Source organism: Mixophyes fleayi, chromosome 4 (genome assembly GCF_038048845.1).
Source record: "Mixophyes fleayi isolate aMixFle1 chromosome 4, aMixFle1.hap1, whole genome shotgun sequence".
Lineage (NCBI taxonomy): Eukaryota > Metazoa > Chordata > Amphibia > Anura > Limnodynastidae > Mixophyes > Mixophyes fleayi.
In genome coordinates this window covers 293,421,795-293,446,568 of record NC_134405.1, presented here as the reverse complement: position 1 = coordinate 293,446,568, position 24,774 = coordinate 293,421,795, and the positions used below count along the sequence as shown (strand labels likewise).

Below are 24,774 nucleotides of genomic sequence, written 5' to 3'. Positions count from 1 at the left end.
GAGAATTCGGCGAGGAGCACTGGCTGAGCAGAGAGGAGGAGCAGCGGCAGCGCGCCATCGATCAAAGAAGTAAACAAGCAGAATAGAAGGTAAGTTAACTAACAGAGGGGCCATGTCAGAGAAATTTGGAACAGGTATTAAGGGAGGGGGCATGATGGCAATAATACGTATATGGGGGGCATGATGGCAATAATATGTATATGGGGGGCATGGTGGCAATAATATGTATATGGGGGCATGGTGGCAATAATATGTATATGGGGGGCATCATGGCAATAATATGTATATGAGGGGCATGATGGCAATAATATGTATATGGGGGCATGATGGCAATAATATGTATATGGGGGGCATGATGGCAATAATATGTATATGGGGCATGATGGCAATAATATGTATATGGGGGCATGATGGCAATAATATGTATATGGGGGTATGATGGCAATAATATGTATATGAGGGGCATGATGGCAATAATATGTATATGAGGGGCATGATGGCAATAATATGTATATGGGGGGCATGATGGCAATAATATGTATATGAGGGGCATGATGGCAATAATATATATATGAGGGGCATGATGGCAATAATATGTATATGAGGGGCATGATGGCAATAATATGTATATGGGGGGCATGATGGCAATAATATGTATATGGGGGGCATGATGGCAATAATATGTATATGAGGGGCATGATGGCAATAATATGTATATGAGGGGCATGATGGCAATAATATGTATATGGGGGGCATGATGGCAATAATATGTATATGGGGGGCATGATGGCAATAATATGTATATGGGGGGCATGATGGCAATAATATGTATATGAGGGGCTTGATGGCAATAATATGTATATGGGGGGCATGATGGCAATAATATGTATATGGGGGGCATGATGGCAATAATATGTATATGGGGGGCATGATGGCAATAATATGTAGCAGAGGGGCATGAGGGGCATGATGGCAATAATTAGTAGCAGAGGGGCATGATGGCAATAATTAGTAGCAGAGGGGCATGAGGGGCATGATGGCAATAATATGTATATGAGGGGCATGATGGCAATATTATGTATATGAGGGGCATGATGGCAATAATTAGTAGCAGAGGGGTCTGAGAAGGAAAAACAAATTGAAAGAGTAAATAAAGCTACTAACTGACATTAATATTTAGCAATAGATTTTTATTACTGCGCTAGATAATATGCAATAGATAATTAAAGTGTATACTGAAATCCATCCACCATGCTTTATCTCACTCCTCTACAGTAGGTTTCCATGTTAGGAGGGCTGTGCTTGTTGGACTTGCTGGGCCTGAGTCATTAAGGCAAAAAAGGAGTAAATGTTCTCTGGGACAAACCATGTTATAATGAAAGGGGTGCAAATCAGTTTATTATTTTGCACATAAGTTAAATACTGGCTGTTTTTTCATCTAGCACACAAATACTTGATAGCTTTATTATTATTATGAAATTTAAAGTTGATCTAGGACATGTCCTACCCCAACTATGAATCTGTCCCGACATTTTAAATTTATCTCCCCCTCTAATGTAACATGGTTTTGCCCAGGTGCAAATGTTACTCCTTTTTTATGCTTTGCTCTCCTTAATGACTGAGGCCCGCTGTGTTTAATTAGCTGACTCATATACGGGGAGGGGGGAGGGCAGGGTTGATACCAAAGTAACTCACATGCCATTAAAGTCAGCTTTTGATTTGTAAGTGATCCATCAAGACACAGACCAATGTGGTAGGAGCTTCAGCTGTCTAGAGTGGAGTGGGGGAGGGAATGCTTGACTATGGAGTGTACACTGACCCATCAGAACCTATTATAAAAATACAGAATGTAAACACTTCTTCTAGAGCCTATAATCCTGTGAGAGCTCAAAACTATAGATATTTGGTATATTCAGAATTAGGAAATATAGCTAATTACATTTTAGAGTACATCTGCTAAGGGAAAGTAACTGTCAGTAGAATCATTGGAAATTACAACTGAACATACATGTGACATTTCTTAATTACAAAATGAAGATGATAAATTGTGTCACATATAATACCAATTTAAAACCAATGTGTCTGAGACTCCAGGCTTCCCACTTAAATAAATAAACAACAGGGTACATTAATCATGGTATACCAGACACATAGCAAAATATAAAAATAGGTCAGGTCATTGAGGTGTAAAAAAGAGGTCCTAGGAGCTTAAAGTGATTTTTTTTTTATTACTATCAAACGTCAACCACTCGTGTCAAACTAATGCCTGCACTTAAATGCCTACAGTACCTAAATAAGTGATGTTAAATGATTACTAATTTTAATCTGTAAATGTAAGTAAACCATGGTCTCCTGGATCAATTGGGCAATGACAGCGAAGATGGAGTCATCAAACATTAATCTACCTTTCGCATGCATCAGGCCTAGCTAACCTGGGGCTCTCCAGGTGTTGTGAAACTACAAGTCCCAGCATACACTATCAGCTGGCTATCCACTGGCAAAGCATACTGTGACTTGATGTTTCACAGCACCTGGAGAGCCCCAGGTTGGCCAGGCTTGGCATGCATTTATCATTAGGCAATATTACTATTGGTTCCATGTGTAGTATTGATTCAGGAGATTCTCCGGAATCAGCTGTGCGCCCGCCTAACCCCACCCGGAGCCCGTTATAAGAGGCGGCGGGGGGGTGGCGGTTCTGTTGGTCTCGCGGGTGTGCTAGTACGGGCAGACAAGATGTCAAAGTGGGCGAGTGTACGTAGCCGGAGGTCCTCACCCGACCCCCGCATCGGACCCACAAGAGCCAGGAGACCCAGACTGCTAGAGAAGCTGCGAGATGAAAGTATTCACCGCTTCTTTCTGTGCACTCCGTTATCTTATCCTACACCCACCCGGCATCTTCAGTGCATGACACCCAAATCCAGCGTCACATACACTGGCACCTGCAGTACTCATGGAGAGCGTAACTGATTTCATTCAACGGGCAGTATACACCGCAGGGCATTATCACACTGCTAATACCTGGTACACCGCTCAGCTGCTGCTGTGCATGTTTACCACGCCCTCTAGTGTCTGTAGATGTACAGTAAATAAATCCATCCCTGCCTAGAACACCCACTACTACACTTCTCCATATGCTATGTATGGTGCAGATCTGTATGCTGCCTCCTCCCGGCACAGGTGACCTGATAGGGAGTTTAGGGTCCTGTGCAACTGGTTCTGCATGCACAACATAGGAGTATGACTGTATGGACAAGTAGAAAATGGTACTTTTCTTCTATTGATCTGTGCTGTCAACCAACCCTGTTTTGCAGTCTATTAATGGGCCAATTGATTTGTAGGTGCCCTGTTTGGCAGTTGGGGCTGTTGTTGTGGGTCCCAGCGCCTCAGCATCAGGAAATGCTTACTAGGCTTTGTTGATTTATGTACTTTGCTTGATTTAGAATGGGAAGTTTATTAAAATAAGTTGGAAACACAATGAGGATTGTACAAATATAAATAGTGATAGTTGATAAAGAACTGATATATTTGAATGAATATGTTATGGGATAGGGCTGAATAAATGACTTTCAAAATGAATCTTGATGACTGAGCAGGAGCAATGCAGAGGTTATTTGTCATTCTATAGTAGCTATCCTCAATTGATAAATGCTAATCTGGATGAACAAGCTGTATGGAGAAACTGACATAGGTAGGCACTGCATCATAGGTTGCAGTGCACAAACATGGAGGACCAGGCTGATAGCAGGCACGAAGCTTTCGAAGTGTCCCTGCCTCTAGGAAACATTTTGTTACCTTTCAGTGTCCTTTCTGGATCAGAAACTTCGACCCAAACAGCCGATGGGCACCCGCACTAGGTAAAATAGGAATGCTACACTATCTATAATAGTATTTTACTTGCTTGGGATAGTAACTTTAGGGGCTAGATTTACTAAACTGCGGGTTTGGAAAAGTGGAGATGTTGCCTATAGCAACCAATCAGATTCTAGCTTTCATTTATTTAGTGCATTCTACAAAATGACAGGTAGAATCTGATTTTTTGCTATAGGCAACATCTCCACTTTTTCAAGCCCGCAGTTTAGTAAATATACCCCCAGGTCTCTTCAGTACCCTTGTAGAGCCGGTGGAGGGAAAGGACAGCAAGATGCATAAAGTTTGTGGCGCTTGTGAAAGGCCTTGAATGAAGTGGGAGGAGGTTTTTTTTTGCACAATATGCAGTTTACAATCCAAGGGTAGAAATCTGCCACCAGAGGAGTATTAGGAACTTGCTTGGATGAAAGAGGCTTCTGCAAATAAGCAACATTTGTACCATACAAGGGTTAAGAGCAAGATCCCATACAAGTATAGATTACAAGTATAGATTTGGAGGATGTACGTATGCAATCAGAATGTTATTCCCCAGTGGATGATTTCTCCAGTAGTGAATATGGGGAAGTAAGTCACTAGGATGTATTAGCTGGACGATGTGGATGCTTAAGCATATTTGCAAATTTATGGTGTTAGATCAGGTGCAGAGTTGAAGAGACATTCAAAGATCCCACTTTCAAGATTGTAGTAAAAAAAATAGTTTTTCACATACATTAGGTGACAAAGAAACTTCTTTTTATGAAATTTATGTGGATAAGTGTCACAGCAACTTAAAAAAGTTGGACTCTGTGCATCCTTTTAAGTATTGGAATCTCAGTAATTGAGAATGAACCTTAAAGTTTGGACTCTCCTGTAGCTAGTATGTCATCCAGAGCTAACATTCCTATTAAAGATGGAGTCCTCTCAGAGATCCTATGGATAGGTAGATGAAGAGTTGCTGTAAGGAACTTCACATTTTTTCTGGAATTACTTAGACATCAGGTGAGCACTTGGATTTTGTAGAAAGACGTTTTATACAGATGTCCAAGAGAAGGCTAATCGATGACACATGTTAAAGCACCAGATTATGCAGAAATATAGTGTTTGTGTGGATACCATTGCTTTTTCAGCAAGGAAAATAATGCCAGTGGCTAGGAGAGCCAGGCTCAGATTAAGGGCCACATGGGCCTGGAGCTGAAAACTATGAAGGGCCTATTGTGAGCAGCACTGTGCCACAAAGGGGGCTGACCAGCATCATTGAAGGCATGGGTAGTGCCTCCCCCCAACCACTTCAATCTCCTTTGTCTTCTCTTACATTATGTACAAACTTCCCTGGTTCAAGTGAACAGTGGCAAATACCTTCCAACTGTTATGTTCCTGGTTGAGCAAGGCAGTGCCCCAAAGTCGTGACTAGCCTGATGGAATCATGACAGTTAAGAGGTAGTCATGTTATCACGATAGACATGAGACTGCATATACAAATGGTTTCAATCCAATTAGTGAGGAGTAAATTATGTTGATATAAACAGCACATTGCATCTTCAAGGAGAAATAACAGGGATCTATTGAAAAGAAGACAAAGCAAATATTATACTTTTATGCATAATTTTCCCATTACATTAAAGTTCATAAATGGTGGCAAAACTTTGAGCGGTGGTAAACAATGGTAATTATCGCTAAACATTGCCCACGTTGCAAAATTAGTAGTCAATAATATACATACAGTGCTCATTTACTTACTCTGTCAATGCATCTTTAATTTTACAACTATTCATCCCATGCTTCTCACTCCAAGGGGCATATTCAATTGTTCCTGTTTTCCACGGCGTAAAAAGTATTACCGTTATTACGGTAATATGAAGCTGGATTTCAGCTCCCTGAGCTGCGAGCTGAAATCCAGCGTGAAAGGTACCATAATAATGGTATTTACGCGCACTATTACCATAATGACGGTAATAGTGCGTGCGCTGCGTTACTTTGGCCAGTAACGCCAACAATTGAATATGACCTCGAGCACACTAACTTACTTACTGTTCAATAGTAGCTTATAAGTTCCATAATAAACAAAACCACAAGGCAGAATATAAGACGCAGAGATGAGTTGGATCTGCTGAATTCTAATACGCAAAATGTTTGTGTGCAAATAACGTGCACTGACCTCACTGCCCCAGGATATGATTTTCAGCCTGTTCTGCCTACAGCACAGGGCACAGTTGGTAGGCTTCTGAGAAACCACCTTACTGAAGAAAGTGTGGGACTTAGTGACTGCTGTCTACTCTGAGCATGGGGCAGGTGACGGGGGTGGGGCAGTTGAATAGATCAACCCAGAGCTGATTTTTCAGCACTTGTGATAGTGTTGATGGTCCCTCAATCAGGAGGTGGACCTGACTGGGCTGGCACTAGTCTATTAGTGACCGACCCTGATCTTTCTCAGGCCTATTTTGTAAGGGTGGCCTGGAGCTTCGGTTTCATCAGGCCCATTGGTAATCCAGCCCTGAGGAGAGCTTGATGGGCAGCACACACTCAAAGAATAGTCTAATCAATCTTCCTTTTGCAGGATCCTTGCTTTTTGGGGACATATTGGAACTGCTATGCAGAAGTCCACTCTGGCTTGGTCTAAGCCACAAGACAGGAGGCCTAAGTATACTTCCTTGGCTGGTCAGCACTTCAGACAGACTATATGGCAGGCAAAAAATGCCTTCCACTTCCAAACAGTTTTATGGTTTTTAGGAACAAGGAAGGTAGGTCATATCAGAGAACTTCATCATGACTATTTGCCCATTGACACCAGTATGGGGCAGAAGCTCATAGTATGCAGTTATAATTGTCCTACAGATCAGTGGATGTTGAACATTGTAATAAATGGTTAGGAAAGTTTCATCAACATTCCAAAGGGAACTTCTTTATTCAGTCCAGAGCTAGATACTCATGTAATTTCTCTTGTTCATGGCTATCTGCAAAGGGGACTTTCGTGCTTCCATAGACCTTCAGAAATCTATGTTCATATCCCTGTTGTGGTACATCATAGGAAGTTTCTCAGATTCTACATCCTGTACCAACATTTCAGTTCACTTGCCATTCAGGTGGTGACATCTCCAAGGACTTTTACAAAGGTGCATGTCACACATTTTATGGCATCAAGGACTATTCCAGCTATTGATTGGAAGATTCAACTGTCTTTGAGTGGACATGACAAGAAAAATTCAAAGGTTCCCAGGTTCTTCTCTCGTTCCACATATCACTCATATGCCAAGTGAGATCCAGAAAGAAAGGCCAGAAGTGATGGAAGTTGTTCCATTTTCTTACGTTTTGGCCTTGTCGTCCATGGTTTCTTGTAGCCTGGGTGATGCTCAAGGAACAGCCTTGGCCTCTGCCACTTTGGTCTGATCTACTGCACCAAGGGGCCCAATTCACCCAGATACAGAGATGCTGGCTTTGATGGCATGGATATTAAGCAGAAACTGCTCAGAAAAAAGGAGTATGAGAATAGGTAATCAATACGCTGTTACTGGCAAGAAAGAAGAATTCAGATGTCTATTGATTTGGGAGAAGGTTATTGCATGGTAAGAATCTAGGTTCAATCCAGTGGTAGGTACAATTTCACATGTCCTTGGCTTCCTCCACAATGCTCAGTGAAGGTCTTGCTGCATCTATGCTTAAACTGTCTATGTTCTGTGTATTTTTAGATACCAAGTTTAGCCTTAAATATTTGAATAATTGTTCCAAGCAGTGAAGAGCATTTATCCCACCATCAGGTCCTTTGTGGTCCCATGGGATCTTGGTTTAGTGCTAAATATGTTGATATCTGGAAAATACTTGAAATGAGACCCACATTGTTGCAAATTTAATTGGCCATCTATATTTTGCCAATTGCCTTAAGTCCTTTGAGCAATTAAAATCTGAATTTTCCATATGTAATACACTTTTTCAGATTTTTACAATTGTGGCATGTCCTGGGCTCCCAGTTAAAGGGAGTAACCCCCATGTACTTCACCTATTAAGAATTTTGACCGCGCCGGGTTCAAGCAAGGTCATTTCGGTACTCTATTCTCACTTTCTATCAAATGTTTTACCCAGTGCCCTTAATGGCTTTCGATAAATGGATGAAGATTATGGGTGAAGTGGACACTGATACTGAAAGGCACGAGGGAGACTATATTGTTTCAAAGCTGGTTATGCCTGGTAAATGAGACTGAAATGAAATGAAAGCTTTGTGTATACAAAATGAAAGGCTATTAAGTGCCACAAAATTTGGGGCCTCTAGTAAAATCTGTGAGATGGTTTTTGAACAAGGAAATCTATTAGGAGAGCAACAGATATCTAGTTAAAATTACACATTTATTTTAACATACTTTGAAATTGTTGCATTTGAGCTAGATTCCATATAGCATATATGGTGTGTGGTTTTAAATGGTTGATATAGTAACCCAATAGCATCACAGATGCAAGCGATCCATTTTTATTAGTGTTTAGTTCTGGTGTCATGCCATTTAGTTTAATTTTTGTGAAATGAAAGCAAACTGAAAAAATGTATTACTTGTATTCAAAGAACAGATCAATTAGCAACAAATCGGCCTCATCTCTACTGTGCAACATTTGGCTTTTTAATTATTGTTTAGCCTTGTTATAATGCTGCCCTAGGCTGATCTTGTATCTTTGTATCTTTATTCTGAGACCCCAAAAGAGGCTGTTCACAATAAGTTATTGCATGTATAATTGAACGTGAAATAAGGTTTCAGTACTACCTTTGCCTGTACATTCATGCTAAATTGTGAGGGCTACACTCATACTACAACTTGTGGCTGCATTTTAAGATAGAATTTTGTGTCTTAAGTGTGGCATATCTTGAAAATACAGTAAGGCTGGGTACACACTATAGGTTTTTCAGACAATTGTTGGGCCAAACACCCAATAAACGACTATCTGGACCAATATCACATTTGTGTGTATACGTACACTATGAATGACAGTGGTTCCAAAGTACAGATCGTTTCTTTTGATTGCTTCTGTTTAAAAATGTAATTCCAACCACTTTCCTATCATGTAGCGTATATGCACTCCCACAACTGTCTGTCCAGAGAGAGTAGGAACCTGGCTCTGTCTGTGTTAAATATAGTGCTGTAGGTGGATCAATTCATCAGTTTGTTTTGAGACTAAATATTTTGTTTTAGTGTCACAGGAGCTAAGGAAATTTATAATGACATTGTGGGAAAAGTCAGTTTTATTTTTTGTGGTATAACCAGTGTGACTGGAATGACGGACTACACTGCTCATGGACCAGATGACAGATAAATCGTGTACAGTGAGTACAGATGAATGTGCGCAGACTGATTGGAACTTCAGTGGTTTGTAAAATCGTTGATAACAAGTTGGTCAAAAGTTTTTGCAGTGTGTTCCTAGCCTGTTTGGCGTACTGTGGCTTTAACTTTGTCATTGTATATGCTAATGAGGCAGAGGAAAAACCTGTCCTGTAAATGCAATGGAAATTGATGATTATACTTACTATTAACTTTTTAGGAGTTCTGCAGGGCAGTACTCCAATTCTCAATGCAAAATGTGTTTCTCAGCAGTACCTAGGTTTATTGGTTATCCATTGGCGGGACTTTAATCTGTCCACTGGTGGTGGGGCTCTGTAGCTCATTGGTTGGGTGCTGTCTGGTTATTGTGTTAGCAGAAAAGTCTAATTTTCAACTTCACTACACATTGTATTTTCTTTTTTGCTAAAGCTCAAATTAAGTGTTTTTACCCATGATGCATAATTTCATTGAAATTTCACAATTTCGGCTTGAAAGAATGATTGACTGGTCAGTTGGAACAGGTAACATTCATATATCTCCATATCAAAGCAAAGTTGCTGAAAGTGTCTGTCATGGACATTAGCATGTTGTGGTCGTATAGCTCCTCCCACCACACCTACACCTAATCACATCAGTGATCACTACATCTCTGCTTGCTACACTTCCTCTGTTTGTACCATGTCTTGAGGGTTCCAGCTCCCATTTGTAAAGTGTTATATTTTTTTTCTCGCTATTTGCTATAGAAAAGAAAAATTCAAAATCTAAAATCCTGCAGAAAATAACAGAAACTGTGGAGATGAGCAAAGTGGAAAATATTGTCTATGCAAACACAAGGTCAGTTTTTGCATTGTATTTATAATATCAATATTTCTAGACAAATGGGATGCAGAAGCAGTATGCAAATATACTGTCTACAAACATTGCATTTAGGGGCAAAACTTGCTCTACGACGTGAAAAACATAGCAGCTGATTTTCACCATTAACATTTATTTATATAGCACCAGCAGATTTTGTAGTGCTTTACAATTGGGAACAAACAGTAATAAAACAATACTGGGTAATACATACATACGCAGAGGTAAAAAGGCCCTGCTCTCCAGCTTACAATCTATGGGACAATGGGAGTTTGAAATACAAGGGCACGTGCTACATCATACTGCACATTGAACCAGCTAGAATGCAAAGGTAAAAAGTATCGAGTGGGCTGTGTGATCAGTCACACAGCAATGTTGGCCAGAGAGCTGATGTCTTGTATTAGCTGTGTACAGGGTGGTTATAGGGTAACCTAGTGAGATTAAGATGTTGGTTGAGGAATATTGTAAGCTTGTCTAAAGAGGTGGGTTTTCAGAGAACACTTGAAGGTTTGAAGACTAGAGAAAAGTCTTATTGTGCGAGGGAGGGAATTTCACAAAGTGGGTGCAGCCCGAAAAAAGCCATGTAAACAGGAATGGGAGGATGTGATGAGTGTAAGAGACGCAGAATGGAGGTGTTGAGTTGGGAGATATTTAGACAAGTGAGGAGATGTATGTCGGTGCAATTTTGTTGACGGCCTTGTATGTTAGTAGAAAAATTTTATATTGGATTTGTTGAAAAACAGGCAACCAATGTAGACTGACAGTGGATCAGCAGAGAGAACGGTTTGCAAGGAAAATCAATCTAGTTGCTGCGTGCATAATAGATTGTAGGGGCTCAAGTCTGATTTTGGGAAGACCAGTAAGGAGGGAATTGCAATAGTTGAGGCGGGAGATGAGTGCATGAATTAAGGTTTTTGCATTGTCTTGTGAGATGTGTGTATTCTATAAATGTTCTTTAAATGTGTGTTCCCCACATCGACTCTATCTAAATCATGTCGCAAATGATAGTTGTCAAGGATTACACCTGCAGGTGTGAGGAGGCTTGGAAGAGTTTGACACTGGGGAGGGTAAAGAACTGGGGGTGAGTGAGTAGCTAATAAGGTGTTTATCCGAGAGGGGGAAAGGAGTGTTAAGGAAATGACAAACTGAGCATAGTCTAGAGAAAACAAGATCAAGACAGTGGCCATCCTGTTGATTAGTGGATTCAATCCACTGGGAGAGGTCAAGTGAGGAGGTTAGAGAGTAGTTTGGAAGCAGCATTGGAATGTGGATTAGCAATAGGGATGTTGAAATCACCCATGATGATGGTGAGGATGTCAGAGGATAAGAAGTGAGGGAGCGACGCAGAGAAGTGTTCAAGAAATTGTTGGTGTAGTCCAGGGGGATGATAGATGACAGCAACATGCATAGAGAATGGGTTAAAAATCCTAACAGTATGTACTTCAAAAGATGTGTCTAACTTGCACAGATAAGGGATTTGCAGTTTGGATCAGTGCAAATTTTACACATAAAATCCAATTATGGTAAATGAGCCCTATTTGTGGGTAAACAGGCGAAATGTACAGACTAGTCAGACCGGAAGCTGGGTGAATCTGGTCGGTGACTTAATAGCTGCACGGAAGAAAGTACTGAGTAATAACAGGATAATATAGAAAAAATAATGTTGAAAAGTACTTACTGTGGACTATACCAGGATCACCGATGGCTAGAAGTGTCCCACATTGCAATCCTCTCCCCGCTCTTTACAGCTGTCTGAGCAAGTGTCAATGCTTCCCTCCTGTGATCTTTTAATTACATTTTAAATATGCCAATTGGTAACAGGAGAGATGTGTGTGGTGGTAACCGCCATTGGAGACTCCATTGAAAAGCATATCCTCAGGAAGTACATTTTTTTTGTTCTTCATATGAAATCAATGAACTCCACCCAAAAACTAAATTTTTAGTGTTTGGTGCAGTTATCTTCAAATCGGTTCACACTCTATGGATCATTCAGCAGCAGAGATCTGGGACCATTACAATGGGTAGCTGGTCAGAGCTCTGACTGATTGTAGCCTAAGGTTACAGCACAATAAACAAGAACAATGGATGTAGTTCCTGGTCATGTGACTGCTGACTAATCAGAACAAAAGTTTGTTTACTGAATTAAATATTACTAGCACACGCTCTACCCTTCAGCTACTTGAGTATGATAGTTTTTACAGTTCATAACATCTTAATCAAATTATTCTGGTCCACAATTAACCTCTTGTATTTCTTTTTAGCTAGTGTTGGGTTATCTGTTGTGTTAGAAAAAAATCATAACATTGCTCCTGGCCCTGTATCTACATCAAACCTTGTAAAGTATATCTATCTGGTATTATTATACTTGGGAGGACACTGATAAAACTTTTGGGGTAATATTCTGGTGGTGAGCTAATTGTGTAAAAGTAACTAACAAGTTTATTATAAGTTATATACTATAAATAGATTTTTGTAGCATATTTATAAATACCTATAAACTTATTTTTTTATCTAGTGAAAGTGAAGATAAGTCCTTATGTGAGTGGCAAGAAGACAGGCCATTTTTTCCTGATTACGGTCTTTGTGCTAAAGTAAGTATCTCTTAAGGCGGCACACATACCTATTTAAACCAGATGTGTTTTATTTTTCAGAGATCTATTTAAAAAAACAGGCATTTCATCTTGTGATTGAGTATTGGTTTTATTCTTTAAAACCAATACTGGTTTTAAAGAATAACTAAAGCCACAATTTACAAAGCATTTGTAATATAAAGTTAAGCAGTTTACCTGATTTAAGTATGCCACATTATTTTGGCCCATCAGTGATCAGATGTGCAAGAGCTTTGAAAGTCAATGATTTGGAGTTCTAAGGTTTTTCACATGGCTTCTGATTTTGGATGTCCTGTCTGCTGCTACCAGGGGCTTGCACACTGTGCAGGTCCGTTCAGCAGTGACAGTATGCTGCCCGGCTGCTCTGATTGTGTTTTAAACACAATCAGAGCAGCGGGACAGCACACTTTCACTGCTGAACGGACCTGCACATACTATGCAGCCGCCGGCAGCCTTAGAACACAGAAAGGGGCGTGGCCTAAATCGCCTCCCCCCCTAAAATCGCCCCGGTTAGGGCAAATGTCTGGGTCCACCCCTGGATGTAACTAGTCAACCATGAAGGATTCTAATATATAGGGCTCAGAGGTGCAAATGTGTTACTAAGCCTAATGCTTATTGTCCGTATTATATATAGTTTCCACGAGTTGTGTCAACTCTGTACTTGTAGTTTCGGCAGTGCTGCTTTCAGTGTTGTAGGTGACTGTAATAAAAATGAGTAAGTGTTATAGAAAAAAAACAAGCAATGTGCCATTTCACATTACAAATATTAACATATATTTATTGCAATAAATATTTAAATAACATCTTTATTAACATTGTCTCCTTAGTTGGGTTTGGGATACAGCCAAAATTATATGCAACCTTGGCTGCGACATGTACAGAACTTTTGTAATGCTTAGTTCACAGGAAAAAAAGTGATAACTAATAAACGAAATGTAACTATTGATAAGGGAATATCCAGTTTAGACTCTTTATTTTTGCCTTTCATTTTGGTTCAATGAAAAACATGTATTACCTATGATTTGACTAATATGTTGGCATTACTTGCAGAAAGTTCAGAAGAGTAAGAACACAGCAAGCCTTATAAACAGCGATACCACATCAGGTTTGTGTGAGAAACCGACAATATTTAATTACATTTTACGGTATAATCAGTAGGGTACTAAGAGATGACCCATACAGCTCATAACACCAAAATATATTAATTTCCACTCCTTTCTCATTTTAAATATTTCTCCCCAATACACACATGTACAGAAGACAGTGCCTTGCAAAAGTATTCAGCCCTGTGACAAATATCTAATTTTACTGAATAATGCCTCCTACACTGGAATTTTGTTCTGTGATGGTTTTCTTTGACTCCAAATAATTTTTTTAATCTGATTTACAAAATACATCTAAAGCCACACTTTGCAGCATTAACAACTTTAAGTCTTTTGGGGTATGTGTGTAGCAGCTCTGTATGCGGGTATTCTTCCAGGCACCTTGACTCAGCCATTATAGGATATACACCTTTTTGTTCCTGAGTTGTTTTGAAGCTGCTTAGCGACATACCTCAATTTTATTATTGCTCCCAGATGGGTCACTTGGTCAGCAAGATGAAAAGGCTGATTCCTGATGACCACGGCTGACAGGCCGCATTACACCAGACTGCAGCCTGGGAAGCTGCGGCTATGACATGGATCTGTCGGTCTCGGTCAGGAAAAAGACTGAGACTAACTGTCAGCAGCCAGCCAGGAGAGTCTGTGCTGAGCTTCCACTTAAGTCATTCTCTGGAAGTTAGGGGATTGCAGAGGCATCTCCACATATGACTTGGATCGCAACAGTTAAATTTTCCCTCTTTGAGAAGGCAACTATCATTTCATCAGACTGTTCACTTATGCATTGCTATCTGTTATACACTGGCTCTGCATGTGAAAAATGATCATTTTCACTTGCACGAGTGACACTGCTCACCTTGGCGACGTCCCAAAGCTGCCCATGTGGGTGGGTTAATGTGGCATGTAAAACTTTACGGAGGAAACTGGCGTCTTTAGATACAAAAGCATCAAACCTGTAGAATTTGGTGAAAGTATGGATGGAAGCAGGGCTACCAAGAGGAATTCAGGGCCCCGGTACAACAAATTCATGCCCCCCCCCCCCCCCTATAGTCGAGTATGCGGATTTTTTTTGGGGGGTGTGGTCATGCATTTGAAGGCGTGGCAAATGTGCCATTGGGGCGTGGCTAACACATCAAAATCACTAGGCTCTCAATTCGCCGGAGCATCACATATGTCCAAGCACTCCTGACTTTCAGGACATCTAGCACCACAGTGTAGTATAGAAAAAATGCAGTGTGTACACAAAGAGTTCAGTCTTGGCCTGCACCTTACATTGGGCACAACACTCACCAAAAATTGGCATTGTCCCTACTAGAATCACAACATTTCACATACTGTCCTGCTCTCTCCTACCTGTTCTTCTCACTTTCACCACCTGTGGCTGCATGTTTCTTTAGTTGCGGCTTGTCTGGATCCTGGAATGCTGGGGGCCCTATTTGGAAAAAAATGGCTACATTTAGATAATTCCAAACAACCCTGCCGTTAAATCAGTATCACCCACGATTAATAATTAGGCCTTCCTCCAGCTCCAATATTACAATAATGTGCCCCTTCATCATCGCCATGCCTTATGATCACACTGCGCCCTCCATCCTGCTTTTGCCCCCTTCACCTGGCTCCCTTTCATCACACTATACTATGCTGCTCACCCCCTTTTTCAATCCCACTGTGCCATGCTGCCCACCGTTTTTTAACGCCACTGTGCCATGCTGCCCACCGTTTTTTAACGCCACTGTGCCATGCTGCCCACCGTTTTTTAACGCCACTGTGCCATGCTGCCCACCGTTTTTTAACGCCACTGTGCCATGCTGCCCACTGTTTTTTAACGCCACTGTGCCATGCTGCCCACCGTTTTTTAACACCACTGTGCCATGCTGCCCCCCGTTTTTTTACCCCACTGTGCCATGCCGCCCCATTTTTTGACCCCACTGTGCCATGCCGCCCCATTTTTTGACCCCACTGTGCCATGCTGCCCCGTTTTTTAACCCCTCGGTGCCCCCACTCGTTTTTTAACCCCTCGGTGCACCCCTCATTTTTAACTCTTCTGTGCTCCCCTTGTTTTTTATCCCCACTGGGCCCCCCGTTTTCCTCCCTTCACTTACCTTTCCTTCTCTCTTCTTTCTTGGTCTTCTTTGCTGCTCTGTGCTCCATTGCTCCAGACTGATTGAATGCTGGGCATGACATGATGACGTCACACCCAGCATTCAGACAGTCTGAATGGAGCACAGAGCAGCAGAGAGGACGACCGAGCCCCCCCCCCCCCCCCCCCCACTGCCGCAAGAAATAAAGAAAAAAATTTAGCTTTGAAAAAAAAAAAGTAAAAAAAAAAATTGTCGGCGCAAGGGCCCCGTGACGTGCCCGGGTAATTAGTATCCGCCCCCCCCCCTCTTGGCGGCCCTGGATGGAAGACCAGGTAGCAGCCCTGCACAACTGTTAAACCGAAGAAGTGCTAACCGATCTGGTAGAATAGGCCATGAGACCGTGTAGAACGGGAGATAAGCTTGAAATATAAGCCTGACAGATAATTATTGTAATCCATCTGGAAATAATCTGTTTCATGGCCAGCCAGCCAGCCACGCTTCCGAACATCATAAAGCACCAGAAGCGAGTTCGTCTGACCTACAGAAGCTGTACGTTCTACATAAACCAGTGTAACAGGCCTATCAAAATAGCCACTGAGCTCTATTTTTGTTGTATTCATACTTTTCTGTGTATATTGTAAAATGCTTATCTGATCAAAGGCTAGACTGAGGGAAGCACGGTGGCTAAGTTGTTAGCACTTCTGCCTCACAGCACTGAGGTTATGAGTTCAATTCCCGACCATGGCCTTATCTGTGTGGAGTTTGTATGTTCTCTCTGTGTTTGCGTGGGTTTCCTCTGGGTACTCCGGTTTCCTCCCACACTCAAAAAAACATACAAGTAGATTAATTGGCTGCTATCAAAATTGACCTTTGTCTGTGTGTGTTTATGTTTGAGAATTTAGACTGTAAGCTCCAATGGGGTAGGGACTGATGTGAGTGAGTGCTCTGTACAGTGCTGCGGAATTAATGGCGCTATATAAATAAATGATGATGCTTCTGCACATGAGCAAGAATATATTATTTCTTATCAGTAATGTACCGTCAAATCTTTCACTAAGCCCAGTTGGGCGACACTGCGCTCCCACCCTTTGTTATGACAGTTCTGTTTGTTGTGTTTCGCCCTCTTTTGTGGCTTTGTTAGTAAATGGACTGAAGATAGTGGCCGGAGGGCAGCAGGCTAGACAGATCTTTAGTTCCTTACTCCACAAAGCGCCCTCTATACCCCAAGGTGAGGAGCATCCCCCAAATTGGGTTAGTGAGAGACCTTACGGTAAGTACAAAAATCCCATTCTCCTTTTCAATCTGTGTGGTCTGAGCGTGACCATTAGTATATTTCTCATTTTATTATGTTTGGATTGAGTTAAAGTATAATAGTAACTGTACTAATTCCTGTTTATTAAATTTGAATTGTACTGAATTTATTTCCCACTATAGGTTGTGGGGGGATGGGGGGGGGGGGTTGGATCATGGGGATACATTACAGAAAACATCCCGGCTCCTGATATCTGTACACGGCATGGCTCATGTGCCTTACTCGGTAGAAAGGTTGTTGGAGAATTCATCATTCACCAGACCTTATAAGCGCCAGGTTTACGCCAGGTACATTTCTTTGGATACTGATTTTGAACTCTTCTACCAGGAAGGTGTGATTCAGGGAGACTCTGATTATGAGGACCTGTCTGGATGGGAGGATGACTCTAGCAGACATGGGTGGAGGATTTCAATTTAGCAGTCAGACAGGTTTTTAATATTCAAAATGTAGAACAGGTAGCTCCTAATGTTTTGCTAAAAAAAAGTTTCTTCAGTTGTCTGAACTATTGGAAGAGGCTTTCCAAGTTCTGAGTAGATTTCAGTTCAGCTACCCCCTTTTCTGAAACACCAAAAAATGCGGGATTCCCCCAAGATGCTTCAATTGCATATCTTACAAAATCCACTACTCCTTCTTTAAAAGACAGCACAGATAAGAAGTGTGAGGACATGTTAAGATTCATATTTGTTGTACTCGGACCCATTACTGCACCTGCTTGGATAATCAAAGCTGTCGAAAAATGGGATAGTCAACTAAGTGAGGACATGCAATCAGGGAGGCCATGTAAAAGAAGCATCGTAGTATTTGGTTGATGCTGTCTTGAGGAATATTGAGAACCTGTGCTTTAACGGCCGTAGCCAAGTGTACAATCTGGCTGCAGTCTGGAAGTCTTACCTTTTGAGGGGGCTGTCCTTTTTTTAGACCAGAGCTGGACAAAATAATCTCAGGCCACAGGTGGGAGGTGTTGATTTCTTCTTAACCCAAAACCCAGCGGAAGAAGATTTCAGTCCTTTCGCTACATGGTTAGATCGAGAGGAACTTCCACAAGGGGTCAATCCTTTGCCCCACGTGGGAATTATCAAAGAGGTAAGCAGGCTTAAAAGGGCAGACATCCTGATTCCAAGCTACCTGAAAAACAATCAAAATAACTACCCCATTCCCAGCCCAAAAAGCTCTGTACGGGGGACCTGTCTTCTGCCCTTTTGGGACCAGTGGATCAGTTCATCTTTAGATAAATGGTTGAGGTATAGTGTAAAGAGGTTACATACTGGACCTCTTGGGGGCACCACCAAAGTTCTTTTCAAACCCCTTCCAAGAGAAAGTCAGGAGACAGGCTTTGCAAGTGGTCAATTCAGTCCATGTTGCCATTAGGGGTGATTGTCCCAGTCCTGAGAGGAGCAGGGGAAGGGGTTTGGGTTATTACGCAAACCTAATTTCTTGTGCAGAAATAGGATTTATCCTTCATTCCATCCTAAACTTGAAGTCTCATCTTACACTTGGGGGTAGCCAAATTCAAAATGGAGTCAGTCTGGTCGATAATCTGTTCCATGGAATGAGACCAATTTCTTGCTTTCTTGGATATAAAAGTTGTGTATCGTCACATTCCAATATGGGAAGACCACCACAACACATTTTGGTTTGCAGTGGAAAAATCACATTACCAGTTCAGGGCACTACCCTTTAGTCTAGCTAAGGCACCAAGGGTATTTATGAAGGTTATGGCGGCCATGGCAGCTCTTAAGAAAAGAGTGACTGTCATACTGTACTTGGACGATCTAATAAAGGTGAACTCTCTTCCTAATTCATTTGCGTTTGACAGAAGAAACACGGGAATCGCATGCATGATTTTTCTACGACTCCTCTTCAACACCAGATGCCAGTGGTTTTTAAGAGATATTCAGAAACAAGTTTAGGTCTTGTCTCTCTAGTATGGATCCATTTTCCAGTGTATGAAGCTGATGGGGAGAGAATGGTATCTTGTTTGAAGTGGTGTAGTCTGCACGCTTCCACTCCAGGACAATCCAGAACGACATTCTAGCCAGGTGGTTGAGTTCCAATCCTCAATTGGCACATTTTTCAAACTGTTGCCACAGACACATCAGTCCCTTCTGTGGTGGCTTCTAAAGAAGCTACCTATAAATGTACTTGAACAAAGGGTGGTTCTTAGCACTCTGTTGTGGGCTCAGTCACTTTGAGGTACAGACCCATCCGAATTCAAACAGATAATGCCACAGCTGTGGCATTTATAAATCATCAAGGAGGGACAAGAAGTCCTCTAGTGATGAGGAAGGCAGCAAAGATCATGCACTGGGCGGAACAGCATGTCCCAGTGATCTCTGCAGTCTTTATCCCAGGGATGTAAAACTGGGACGTCAAATTCTTGAGTCTGCATACAATCCATCCCGGCGAACATTTTTCAAACTGGAGGTGTTGAGCCTGATTGTGGAAAGGTGGGGACAGCTGAAGGTTGACATGATGGCCACAAAGTAGATCGGTACTGTGCAACAACCAGGGATCCACAAGCATTTCTGGTGGATGCTATGACTGTCCCCTTGCAGTACCAGCTAGTGCCTTTGATTCCTATGTTACCTTGGGTGCTAGAAGCACCAGCCTGATCGAGAAGGCCATGGTATGCTGATATTCTAAGCATTGTGACAGAACCACCATGGAGGCTACCTCTCAGAGAAGATCTAAGTCAGGGACAATTTCAACATCCGGACCTAGCTCGGCTGGCTTCAGTGGCATGATGGTTGAGGCCATGATTTTTCGTAAAAGGTCTTTTTGAGAAGGTTATCCAGACTTTGATCAGAGCCAGGAAATAAACTTCTAAAAATTACCAGTGTGGAAGGCATATATAGATGGGTGTGAAAGACAGGGTATTCATGCTGCCTCCTATAGACTGACTAGATTGTCATGCTTACAGTATGGCCTGGATAAAGGATTGAGGTTGGTTTCTTTCAAGTTTCAGGTATTTGCATTATCCATCTTCCTGAGAACTGTCCACTATACTGGATGTCCAGACCTTTCTTGAGGTGATCTTCATGTGCAACCGCTAACTTCCACCTACAGCGCCATAGGATCTGAATTTGGTCCTCAGCGCTACAAAAGTCACCCTTTGAACCTCTGAAAGATGTTAATTTAAAATTTCTTACCTGGAAGGTATTCTTTTTTTGCTTGTCATTTCTTCAAGACAAGTGTCAAAATTAGCTACCTTTTTATTATTATTTTTTATTTAAAGGGTGCCACTAGGTGTCCGCGGTGCCATGCAAGGACAAACAAAAGTACAATACGAGGTGAGGCAGCACAGTACAGTAAACAATAATCACAGTAACTCAGTGAGCTCTAGGCACAGCTAGCGGGGCGGGGAGAGGGGAATGTCTGCCAACAACGGCCCCAAGGAGGGGGGGCACGTATGAGGAGGGAGCGAGAGGGGACGGGAGAAGAGGGTCCTCAAGGAGGAAGGCAGGGAAGCTGGCGAGCAGAGTTAAAAGTGGAGAAGACAGGAGGAGAGAAGACCCTGCTCAAAGGAGCGTACAATCTAAGGGGTGAGATAGACTGACAGAGAGACACAGGGGAGGGAGGGAGGGAAGGAGGAATGGCTAGGGGAAGGGGAATGAAGGGGAAGAGTCAGAAGAACAGGTAGGAAGTTAAGTGAGAGACTGGAAAGCTTTAAGAAAAAAGGTGGGTTTTTAAACATCGTTTGAAGCTGGACAGATTGGGGAAAGTTCTGATGGCGGGAGGGAGCTTGTTCCAGTGGAGGGGGGCAGCGAGGGTGAAGTCTTGGATACGCGCGTAAGAGGAGGTGATCAGGGGGGAAGAGAGCGTGAATAGAGAGGAGGGAGGAGATGTAGGGTGCAGTGGAGTTGGCGAGGTCACTATTTATTATATTTCACAAGGATAGAGATGGGTAGAGATAGGTAGATCTGTTCTGCATATCAGGGCTTCTTTCCAACCCAAAGTGGTTTTGAAATTCCATATCAACCAGATATTGTTGTTCTGGCAAAAGAACAAGACCTAGCATCCAAAAGGGAATAATAAATTCTCCTGTTGGATGTGACTAGGGCTTTAAGGATCTATGAAAACCGATTGTCTTTGCAAAGAATAGATAGCTGCCTTGTTCGCTATGATGAACACAAGAGGATGGCTGGAAACTGAGCAAACTGCTGCGAGGTGGTTCAATTCTACTATATCGTAGAGTGAGCTCCAGTTCCTGAGGATACCACATCACACTCTACCAGGTCGGCGAGTGCCTCCTGGATGGCACAGCATGGAGCTTCATTTGAACAGTTGTCGGGTAGCAACCTGGTACTCCGTACACACTTCCACTAGATTTTACAATGTCCACATCTTTGTTTCAAAAGACGCTTGTTTGGGCAGGTTTTGTGCAGGACTGACTGTGCTTAACCACCCCTATGGGCATATTTGGAATGTCCCCAAGGTGTACAGTGTCCCCGCAATCGGATTGAAGAGAATTTTTTGTACTCGCCATAAAATCCAATTTGGGGGATACTACGCTCCCACCCTTATGTTCTGTTGGTTTCAGTTGTATGGTTGTTACTTTAGTATCCTTAGGGCTATGCAGGGGGCATAGAGGGGAGGGGGCAGAATTCTCAGCTGGAGTTTGCCAAAATAGATGTGAATGAAAAAAATTCCTACTGAGAGAATTTCCTGTGGACTGAGACTAAATGAGCTTTTTCATAAAGCATGTCATCACTGTTTGCAGAAACTAACAATTAATAGAGCATCTTCCCTAAAGTCAAAAATGGAACAGGGTCAGTCATTTGCACTTGCTGTGCCGCATATGGCACTGGATGCCTTGAACATGCGCATGGCGTCATGCCATATGGAGATTACCAGGCTCTTTTGAATGTTGAATGACCAATGTTGAATGACTCTAAACACTTAAAAAAAAATCACATTGGAATGGTTGTAGACCATACACATGTAGGAGACATCTGAAAACAGCAGTTGGGAGAAGGCAGCCTTCAAATCTGGGAGAACTGGAGTAGTTTGTACAAGTGGTCCAAACTTCTGGTATAGAGGTGCAGGAACCTCATCCATGGCTATTGCAAGCAGCTGAACGCAGTTATTTTGACCAAAAGGTGCCCTTCCAAATATTGTGTAGGGTATTTTGTCATTGCCATTTTTTCATTTTTTGTTTTAAAGTAATATATAATATTCAATTCAGAATCAAAAACAAAAGTACTGTAATATAAGAATTGTGGAGAGCTGTAGACTGGTAATTTCACCTTTTATATTTCGCGGAAATTGTGAGTTATTTGAAAAGTCCAAGGTTGTTAATAGTTTTGGCCAAATTTGTTTGTTTCAAATGACAAGCCTTACTTAGTGTTGCCAACTATTCCTAGTAAAATATGCTGCTTTAACAGTAACAATATTTATGATGGATGCTCAGGAGAAGTATTTGTAATTAAAAGAAATGGAATACCTTATGGCTATAACAAAGTGGTATGCATACTCTTATAAGCTGGGACATATCTTTATAGGCAGCATGGTGGCTTAGTGGTTAGCACTTCTGCCTCACAGCACTGGGGTCATGAGTTCAATTCCTGACCATGTCCTTACCTGTGTGGCGTTTGTATGTTATGTAAATAATGATGCATGCAGTATGGTATGAAATAAGACGCAATGCAAATATTTTCAATGGTGGAAGACTAATGGAATATTCACTAGAATACATATGTACAGTATTTTAGTGAATGTTTCAAGAGTCTTTCACCATTAATATATTTAAAGCATTATGGCCAATCTCCCTTTTCCTCCTTTCTTTCCCTACCCCAATTCTTGCCCTCGATCATTTACTGAGCATTTTTTATCTTTGTTTGCCATTTGCTCTCTGGTTGTACATTAGAAACACCAAAATAAACACGAATATTCTAAGTTCCCATATCTTGGCAGAAGATATTACACATTTGTACATGTGTTCTACGGATTGACAACATGCTGTTATTATTACCAATCTTTTCAGGCTGAGGAGAAGCTGACTGTAGTGTACTTTAACGGGATTACGTACAGGAGGTCTGCTGTGTACATTTCCTGAAAGGTTTATATACATTTTTGTAAATGTTATCTCTAACTATAATGCAAGCCAAGTTCTGCAAATTCTTTATGTAATCCATTCACATACCTTTATTCTTACACTTTAAATGTTGACTATTGATGTACAGTTACTACATACATTCTGTTCCCATAGGACTCAATGTTTCTCCGGTTTTACTGGATTCCTCATGTGATGAATCGGATTTCCTGGACTCCTCAGATGCAGAGAGTTACTGTTCAACTCCCGAAAAAGTCCGTGGATTTGATACTTTTGGTAAAAAAAAAAAAAAAGTTTGCCATTTTTTCCCTCTCCTTTTTATACTGATTTAAAAAATTATTTTTTTTGTCGTCTTTCAGAATATTCTTCCACAGGTCCACAATAGACATGAAATTAATTGAGGAGTACAAACTTTTAGGAATGAGAGGCTTGCTTAAATCTGATATACAACTTTCATGACCTTTTAGGATAATTATTCTTTCATGTAGACACTGGATTAGTTTCCTATAACTGAATCAGATGTTCCAGTGGCAAAACCCAGCTTTAATCATCTGTCATAATGGGCTTAACCCTTCAGACAAGGGACCTGAGATCATGGACATTTGTGTTGGGATTACTAAAATCCAGTGAGGGTTTTTTATAAACATTTTGCAAATCCACACTTAAACAATCAATCAGACCAGTCATCAAGTATCTTGCACTAGACAAGGTCTGGCCAACCTGTGGCTCTATAGATGTTGTGCTTTGCTGGCATCTAGTGGCAAAGTGTGCAGAGGCTTGTAGTTTAACCCCTGGAGAACCACAGGTTGGCTAGGCCTGCATTAGACCAATAAAAACAAGTTGCTGACCAATTGCTATGGTCTTAGTATAGATTTTTACTTTTTCAACAATGTTGGTAGCAAAGAAAAACATGGTCTGCTACTCTTATCTGTTTGTTTTCTTGATGATTTGCAAAGGAAACTGAAGAAGTATTTAAATGGCTATGCTTTTAATAAAACAAGCCTTCATTCGACCCTCTCTACTTTCCGTTCATTCCCAGTCTACATATGGTGGACAGATTAATTCCTGATAAGTACATAATAGCAAGGTCAGGGGTGGCTAATCCAGTGAGATCTCCCTAATAACCAAACCCCGTACTGGGCCCCCAGGGGAGTATAAAATTGCTGTATAAACTATTGGGAGCAATTTCTCGTTCATTGTTCTCTCAACAAGTCTTCAGTCTTGGTCTTTTCAATGGTCTCTCTATATTCTGATCTTGTTCCTCTGTCTGAGGTTTTAAACAGGACATTGAAAGATGATAGATATATATTGGCGTGAGTTGTCGGCTTAACATATATTTCAATATGTGGAACCAACATTTTCTGTTTTTAATATAGTAGTTAATATAGTAGTTAGTACAGCATTAATTATGTATTTGGATAGTGCAGAGTATCCCTGTTTTTTTTGTCTATGCAATGTGGGCAACCTCCTCTTGCACTCTAGTCTGTACAGGGAGAGTGCAAGATTTGATAGAGTAAATACATTCAAAGGCCTATGGGAAGTAACATGAGGAGGTACATTTTGACCTTTACGGAAAGGTAGTTTTTAGAGATAATGTTTTATAATATAATAATTGTCTACATTGG

The 24,774-nt window shown here is 41.4% G+C and overlaps 1 protein-coding gene across 5 annotated transcripts in view; it reads left to right on the top strand.

The window, feature by feature from the left end:
* Positions 1–2,694: 2,694 nt before the first annotated feature.
* The window catches only part of LOC142150157 (uncharacterized), a 115,525-nt gene continuing 93,445 nt past the window's right edge, over positions 2,695–24,774 (top strand). For all 5 annotated transcript variants that reach the window (XM_075205361.1, XM_075205363.1, XM_075205364.1 and 2 more), the window contains exons 1-5: positions 2,695–2,839; positions 9,884–9,974; positions 12,511–12,586; positions 13,655–13,709; positions 23,306–23,425. In XM_075205361.1, the coding sequence (XP_075061462.1) occupies positions 2,734–2,839; positions 9,884–9,974; positions 12,511–12,586; positions 13,655–13,709; positions 23,306–23,425 (448 nt within the window). In that variant the 5' untranslated portion in view covers positions 2,695–2,733. The remainder of the gene's footprint in view (positions 2,840–9,883; positions 9,975–12,510; positions 12,587–13,654; positions 13,710–23,305; positions 23,426–24,774) is intronic.